General features: G+C 37.5%; 1 protein-coding gene across 1 annotated transcript; it reads right to left on the bottom strand.

Moving 5' to 3' along the window:
- Positions 1-402: 402 nt before the first annotated feature.
- Positions 403-1284, bottom strand: LOC149045860 (adenosine receptor A2b-like). Its single transcript, XM_089205965.1, has one exon. It carries the CDS (start codon positions 1282-1284, stop codon positions 403-405), a length of 882 nt encoding a protein of 293 aa, XP_089062091.1.
- Positions 1285-8583: the final 7299 nt, after the last annotated feature.

Raw genomic sequence — 8583 nt, 5'->3', positions numbered from 1 at the left:
ATGTTTTCACTCTTTTTATTTTATTATGCAAGGCAAGCTCATATTTTTAAGAACCAGATGTTTCTTATATCAAAATACAAGTCAGCTTCAATGGTTTAAAGAAAAAAAATTACCCCAAAGTAAATGTTGCTGCAAATTAAAGTCAAATATTTCAAAGGTTTCAAAGCGTGGATTGCATTCGGTTGTAAGGTTGCAGAAAAAGCGAGGAGGAACAGCGAACATCCCAACACCAAAATCAGCCACCGCTTAAGAAACGACAAATATGTTGGTTTTGGTGCAAAGCTGACGTTGACTGCAGACAAGGTAGAAGACAAATCCATTTACAACCATCGCGATGATGCAGAAGAACCAGCCGAGAACCCCAAACCACGTTTCCATTGAATTTATTTTTAATGGCTGTCCTTAACTACTCTGTTGTTCTTGCGTCGGATCTGTTCTGTTGTTTATTAACGACGCCTTTTCGAAGAGAAGTCTTTTGCATTCTTGTTGTATATCTCTTTTGAAGAAAGCATAAGCTATAGGGTTTATTCCAGAGTTAATAACTTGTAGAGGTATTTTGTAATGAAAATCGTTACATGATTGACCAGTTAAAAATAATAAACTACAACGCATCATTATTCCGTAACACGATAGAAACACACACGTTACCAATGCCACCCATTTTACCGCTGACCCCTTGTTCTGAGTTTTAGCTCTAGCCACCATATGATTAAACCGTAATTGCTTAGCTAAAATGCGATCTCTTGAGTATACAACATGAAACATGGATGCAAAAAAAAAAATCAGAATTACGCACAAGATTACCTCGAAAAGCAAACCCAAGTAGCCGAGCATAGTCCTGGCAAGATCGATTCCACTGGGTCTAATCGACACTATAGTAAGAGAGAAAAGAAAAGGAATTCCCCAAGATGTAAGAACCATTTGAATGACTCGACGATGCTTCATAAAAGTCAAGTATTTCAAAGGGTTCACAACAGCAACATAACGTTCTAGTACCAAACTAAACAAATTTGTCCCAGAAATGTAAAGAATGAACACCCTTACATATATCACAATTAATCCCTCTTTTGAGCGTGGAGTGCATTCGGTTGCAAGGCTGCAGAAAAAAAGTGAAGGAACAGCAATCATCCCAACACCAAGATCAGCCACTGCTAAAGACACGACAAAAGCGTTGGTTTTGGTGCGAAGCTGACGTTTATTGCAGACGAAGAATATGACAAATCCATTTACAACCATCGTGAGAATGCTGAGGAACCAGCCGAGAACCCAAAACCACGTTTCCATTGAATTTCTTCTAAAAGGCTGTCTAGGACTTTTCAATTGCTTTCTTCGGTCAAGCCAAGAGTATTTTGAAAGGTTTTAAGGATGAATAATGTAATTGTATTTATATAGAGTTTTTAATCAACCATCTGGCCTCATCTAGCCCAAGCAAGAGTTAATTAGGGCAATATATGCTGTTTAATTAAGTCATATTCAGGGTTGCAAACATCCATCACTTTATAACGTTCTTGTCAGACGCTTCATGCACGGAGTTTGACGTCTGTTTATTGGTTTTCAAGAAGAATGAACCAATCAGAAATTGATGACAAACGCGGAACATTTTTGACTACATCTTCTAATGTGTTTTAATTCAAAGGAAATTACGGAGGTCCTTTTTTGAGACTATCAGTATAGCATGATAGTGCAAATAAAATGCGAATTAACGAAACTTAGCCGACAACAATAATTTCAAAATTATCAATCGGTCAGTGTTAAGCGTAAATCGCCCCCTTTTGTTACCGAGTTAAAAACGTTTTTAACAAATAAAGAAGCCTCGAAGCATTGTTCTGTTGTAAAGCATTTCGGAAGCGGCGTTGTTTGTATTTTGAATCGCCATACGGACTCGTCAAAATACGGCACAACTCGCAAAAATACTCAACGATACTACACACCAAAACGTCTAAGAAGATGTATTTGTCCACAGCTTGTTCTACATCAGTCAAAACCAAGTAACTCGTTTTCATACTCGTTTTAAAGTTCGTCATGTGCAAGACTTGTCAAGTGCCTCACTTTTTTTAAAAAAATTGTTTGCTAAACACACCAGCAGAAATTAAAAGCATTTCACAAAGACTATCAAGAAAACGTAACATTAGACTTCTTGAAAGCGTTCGCCTTTGACAATCTCTCTTGACATACGACCGTTGGATTACATTACTTGATTACTTTTCAAGTAAATCATTTTAAGGCGAACAAAGATCTTCCTTAACGAGCATCTCCGAGAAAAGTTTTCATGGAATAAAAAAGTGTTGTTACCTACGCTACCAAAAATGTGAAAAATTTCCAATTGAAAACGGGAAATTAAAAGTATTTATATCAATGAATCTTATGTCGGCTTTGACTAACAAAGATGATCGTCAATTCTCCGCTAAATTTCCCTGCTAAATTAAACAGAGCTTATGGGAAAGTTGAACGTATGCAAATCGACTGTCGTTGACGAGAAGTCAGGCAATGTAGCACTTTTTTTCCAGCATTTATCGTTTCAAAGTTATCATGTAATTCTTCAAAAAGAGCTTAATACTCTGAAACATTGAAGAGAACTTACATTGAAGAGAACATACAGTAAAAAACACAGCACAATTGAGGAGGAAAATGATATATTTTTACTGTGCATCATTAAAATATACAACGCAAACTCATAGTTATAAGAACCAGATGTTTCTAGGACTAAAATACATGCCAGCCTAAATGATTAATTTAAGAAAACCATTTTCTCCAGTAAAATACGGCCTCAAAATAATCAATATGTGATGTTTCTAGGACTAAAATACATGCCAGCCTAAATGATTAACTTAAGAAAACTATTTTCTCCAGTAAAATACGGCCTCAAAATAATCAATATGTGGTCTTATCCACAAGACTTCTCTTAAACAGGTGACTTATCTTTGTTTCATCGGAAGATTTTTAACTGAACAGCAATAAAGATAAGAATTCGTATGTTACGAATAGATTCTGAACCGGAAGTCCTCGGGATCTAAGGAAAGTTTTGAGTATATTCATCAGTACATTAGCTAACGTTTTTCTTGCGTCGGAACTATTCTGCTGTTAAATAACGACGCCTTTTGAAGAGAAGCCTTCCGCATTCGTGTTTTATATCTCTTTTGAAGAAAGCGTAAACTTTAGGGTTTATTCCGGAGTTCATAACTTTTAGAGTTTTTTTGTAATAAAAATCGTTACAACATTTACGACCAGTGAAAAATAATGAACCTCAACACAAGAATATTCCGTAACACAATAGAAACACACACGTTACCAAAACCACCCATTATACAGCTGATGTGTTCTGAGTTTGAACTCTAACGAAACGATAATTAAAATTCAACTGCCTGGCTACAAGGCGATCCCTAGAGTTCAGATTGTAAATAACGAGAAACACGGATGTAAGAAAAAAGATTAGCATTCGGCACAAGATTATCTCGAAAAGCAAACACAAATAGCCGACTATGGTCATCGCATGTTCAAATAAATTGAATCCAAATAAAGAAAAAGTGACGGTAAAGAAAAAGCAAGAGTGAAAAGAAAAGGAATTCCCCAAGATGTAAAAACTATTTGAATGACTCGGTGGCGCTTCATAAAAGTCAAGTATTTCAAAGGTTTCAACATGGCAATGTAACCATTTACAACCATCGTGAGGATGCAGAGGAATCAGCCGACGATACAAAACCACAATTTCTTTGAATTTCTTGTTAAAGAAAATTTTTATGCAAAAACGTTTTAGGCAAAAAAAAATTGTTTATATAAGGGTTTTATAAAACCATCTCGCTCCTATCAATCTTGAAAAGTTACTAAGGACAATGGATAAGTTTTAGTGAAGTAGCATTCAAGGCAAACATTTATCATCTCAGAACGTTCAGTCAGACGCCTTCTGCATAAAGTTTTACGCCTGTCATTGGTTTTCGAAAAGAATGGACCAATCAGAAATTGAAAACAAGAGCGGAATACTTTTTACTTCATCATCTGATGTGTTTCATTTCTCAAAACAACAGCAGAGTGCAGATAAGATGTGAAATAGTGAAAATTAGCCTCTATTTGGCCGAGAACAAATATGTCAAATGACAATAATTTCAAGCGTGAATCGCCCCCTTTCAATTCAAATAGGTGACGTTAACAAATATAGAAGCCTCGAAGCTTTGTTCTGTTGTAAAGCAGCGGGAAGCAGCCGTAACACAAAAGAAACGTAGAGGGAAACATGAGACGTAATCGAGAACTTTCTCTACTCTTTGGCGCTTGGCATGTTTACAAACCTCTCATTTCCCTTTCTTGTTACTACTTGCCGTGTCAGTGCAGGCGGTGTGCGTACTCTGATTGCGTTGCATTATGGTTGTAAAACGAAAATTGAGTCATTTGCATCCTGTCGCGGTCGAGTAAACGTCTCTGGTAGCAGCAAGATAGCGTGAATAAACGTGGAATGTAATGAGGATTCACTGTCTGTTGCCGTTCCTTCGAAAGTTCAAAAGTGTTTTTAGGCCTGCGCGACTCACGTACGTTATTCCTCCGTGACAAATTCCTTGTTAGGAGGCAACTGAAGAGATTCAGAAAGAATCGAAATTGCAGCTTTGCCGAAGAATCTATTCATTTGGCAGCAATCACGCTCACAGCCGATGGCTCTGTTAATAATATCAAATTCGCGAGTTATTTAACAGGGAATCGACCCTTGACATGCAAATGTATTACAAAGAGACAGCGACCTTCTAATACACGAACTGTTTTTTTTTTTTTTTTTTATGTCGCGCACTTAAAGGCCTAAATATAGGATTCGCGAAAGGAGAAACCCAAATTCGTCACGCTTAACGTTTAATAAAAAAACATAAAGATTTTCAAATATGCTTAAAAGAATAGGGAATACTCAGAATAAGGTCTTGAAAACCGTATCTCTGGAGTTATCTTCCGCGGGAGAGACAGTATGTACTTGAAAATAGAGAAAATAGTGCGCACACATAAAAATATTACCTTTTGTAACACAACCCATCCGGCTTTGCCAAACCTCAAGAACATACAGATAGGGAAATGACAGGAAACTAACCCTTATTATCACATCGCAAAGGAAAGTCATTGAAATATATTTTAATAAAAGCTGAATTTTCAGGTCAGAGATTTAAAAGCGCAAGCGAAAGGCAGGAGTCGCACAGGCCTATCAACACCTTTTAACGATCGACTGCCTTTTGTTTTCCGGTGTTCTAGCAGATTTGAACCCGACCAGATTTGGGCCCCCGGTCCAAATCCGCTAGCGCTTCTTAGGTGCTTTAAAACAGAACAGAGCACAGTCAAGGCTTCTCTATTTGTTTTATAATAAAGAATCCGTTAAATTTCCCAAGAATTACTTTCAATTTTCAAAACAACAGTGTCGTCAGCATGCTCTATACTCTCATAAATCACACTACAATAAGCCAATCAGAATCCTTGTTAGAATGGTTCAAATAATCTGATGGTCTGTCAAAAATGTCAAACCATCAAAGTTCATATTCTGCAATAGTTTACAAACTAAAATAGCTCGGCATTTCGAATTTAACACCTTTGCCTGAAGTTTTTTAGTTTCAGTGAAATTCGGCCCAATGGTGGCTCCCAAAAATACGCAACTTATTTCACATGAAAAGAAGAAAACAAAATGTTCAAGGCGAGTGTTTTATGAATGAACGACAGCCGAATTCACCAGGACATGAAGATCGATCGGAATGACAGCGCCGTAAACCTCGGCTGCAGTAACTGATGTGGCCTTCCACTCAGTGCATCGGAAAGGTTATCAGAGCAAGCTCTTATTTTTCCATCCAAAGGGTAGTCGATGTAGTTCTTGAGGCTTGCTCCACTGCGATGACCGAAGATCGCCATGATGAGTTAGCCGCGATAGACCTCAGCGTGATCGCAGTCGCTCTGACACCTTCATAATTTGTCTGAATTTTAAAAGTTATGCCAAGTTATATTTTTCATCATTCTTGTTTTTTTCTGTTTTGTTTCTGAACACGAAACTTTATATACTATACAAGTGTTAGCTGTGTTTGATTTTTATTACCGTATGTAAACTTGCCATCTAACTGAGCGTGAAAACCTTTAAAACTCGTACTGTTCATTTTGTTTTATCTTTGAGGATTTTTGTCTCTGCTCACGTTACTGTAACTTAAATTACTGCGCCTGGCATTTTTGCAAACCTTTGCTCGTTCGTTCCGAAATTTCATTTTCAATTAACGAGAGAAAAGCTAGAAAGAAGTCCCGGAAAACGTCGGACATAGTACAATTTGGCAGATGGGGTGACAGCTTTAGCTCAGTTCTATGCTCTATACTCTCATAGAGCACGCTCTTTTAACCAATGACAGCACGCATTACATCCCAACTCTATTATGATTCCTTTCATTTGTTTACTTCCAGATTTTTTCGTGTATGCTTGACGCCCTTCTAAAGAAAAATAAACTGTGAATATGCGCATGCCTATCGTTTGATGATTACTCTTTATTTGTGAAATGCAAATCATCATTATCCTGATCAAAAGCTCAAATGTGGTGAGCAAATTTTATAGACTTATAAATACAGATACTTTTAATCACTTATTCTTTAATTCTTTAAATCATCTGAAAAATAAGTTGGCTCTGATCTGCATGTACCGTATTTCTTCGAATAACCCCCTCACTCTAATACGCACCCTCACCCGGATAAGCACCCTTTCCCTGGGCCAACATATTAAACAACCACACCCCCCCCCCCCCCCTCGAATAAGCGCCCTCTCCTTAGATAGTAGGGATACAAGGGAAACCTGTCGCAATTGACACTAAATTTGTAACTTTTTAAACTTTATCTACAGCTTAATCAGAACAAGCTGATAGTTTGTCAATAAGAACCCCCTTGATTAAGCGCCTTCCTTCCGATAAGGAAGCACCCAGAAAGATGAATCGTAACATGCTTACTGCAATTTTGCATCTATGAAAAAGGGGGTCATCGAGGAAACAAAGGCAAAAGTGAGGCTGTAGAGTTACTATGGTAACCATTTATGTCATGACAAAAAATGACCTTAAAGCATTACGAATAATTTGATAATAATATTTTGACACCATTTTCAATGGAACGTGTGTTTGTATCGATTTTAGTTTGTAAGCTCTTTCGATGTGCAAGACTGATGGCAAACTCATTAATTTTTAATCCTCGAAAATGATTTGTAATTCAAATGAGTTTTCCGACTTTGAACGACGGGCTGAATAATAACGACAAGCTTTTTGGTTAGTTTTGCGCGATCGTGAGCAATAGCTGGATTTTTTTAAGACTTAGTAGACTCTAATAAGGAGGTAAAAATATCGCGGCAACCGTGGAAATACCACAACTATTGCTTGAAGATAACTCTTCAGTTATTGAAATCGTTGTCCAGATTCAAATTAGACTTCGAAACGGCGCTCGAGCAGTAGCCTTGCGAAGAGCCACAGCTTAATTCCAAATTGTCTCATATTAACTATCAGCTCGCTTGAACTCCCTAGAATCGCGATATTTTTTTTTCTCGATTCGCTTGCAATTTCGAAAAAAACTGACTCCAAGAGACCGGTCGTCATTTATGTATCCCCTGTGGGGGCAGAAAGAGGAGGTTGGACGATACAGATGGCGACAATGGTCAGAAGCGATGCTAAAAACATGAAGATTGCCCCGCGAAAGGCTGCCTCGCAAAATATTTATTAATAGATCAATAATAAAACTAGGCAAGACATTGCTTTAGGTCAAGTTTTCACAGGGACTATTAAGGGTCGAAAGTCCCCGAAGGACGACCTCTCTCTGGGAACTGACGGATACTATGTCAACAAAATGTTGCGCACAGCTCCTTGTCAACGTTAAGATTCTAAACATGTTTTGTATGGTATCGTCGGATTTAACTATGGGTGGATCAAGCGATCTGTTACAGAACCGGACAAATCAATTGACAAGGAATATGATACGTTTTTACTCTTTTCATTTTATTATGCAAGGCAAGCTCAAAAGTTTGAGAACCAGATGTTTCCCACATTAAAATAAAAGTCAGCTTTAATGGTTTAAAGAAAAAACGTTTCTCCAAAGTAAATTTTGCTGCAAATTAAAGTCAAGTATTTCAAAGCAATGAGTGCATTCGGTTGTAACCAGACGAGAACCCAAAACCACGTTTCCATTGAATTTCTTTTTAATGGCTGTCCTTAAACAACCTGGAGTTCTTGCGTCGGAACTATTTTGCTGTTTATTAACGAGGCCTTTTGAAGAGAAGCCTTTTGCATTCTCGTTGTATATCTCTTTTGAAGAAAGCATAAGCTATAGGGTTTATTCCAGAGTTGATAACTTGTAGAGGCATTTTGTAATGAAAATCATTACCACATTTATGACCGGTTAAAAATAACAAACTACAACGACTAATGTCAGAAAGATGAAATCGTTGTCCAGATTCAAATTAGACTTCGAAACGGCGCTCGAACAGTAGCCTTGCGAAGAGCCACAGCTTAATTCCAAATTGTCTCATATTAACTATCAGCTCGCTTGAACTCCTTAGAATCGCGTAATTTTTTTTTTCTCGATTCGCTTGCAATTTCGAAAAAAACTGACTCCAAGAGACCG

The sequence above is a fragment of the Pocillopora damicornis genome, chromosome 5 (genome assembly GCF_964200805.1).
Source record: "Pocillopora damicornis chromosome 5, jaPocDami1.2, whole genome shotgun sequence".
Lineage (NCBI taxonomy): Eukaryota > Metazoa > Cnidaria > Anthozoa > Scleractinia > Pocilloporidae > Pocillopora > Pocillopora damicornis.
The sequence above is the reverse complement of the archived record's forward strand: the minus strand, read 5'-3'. Positions and strand labels throughout refer to the sequence as shown.

Coding starts and splice junctions, on each gene's coding strand:
- LOC149045860 (XM_089205965.1), bottom strand. CDS start 1,284: ATGGAAACGTGGTTTTGGGTTCTCGGCTGGTTCCTCAGCATTCTCACG.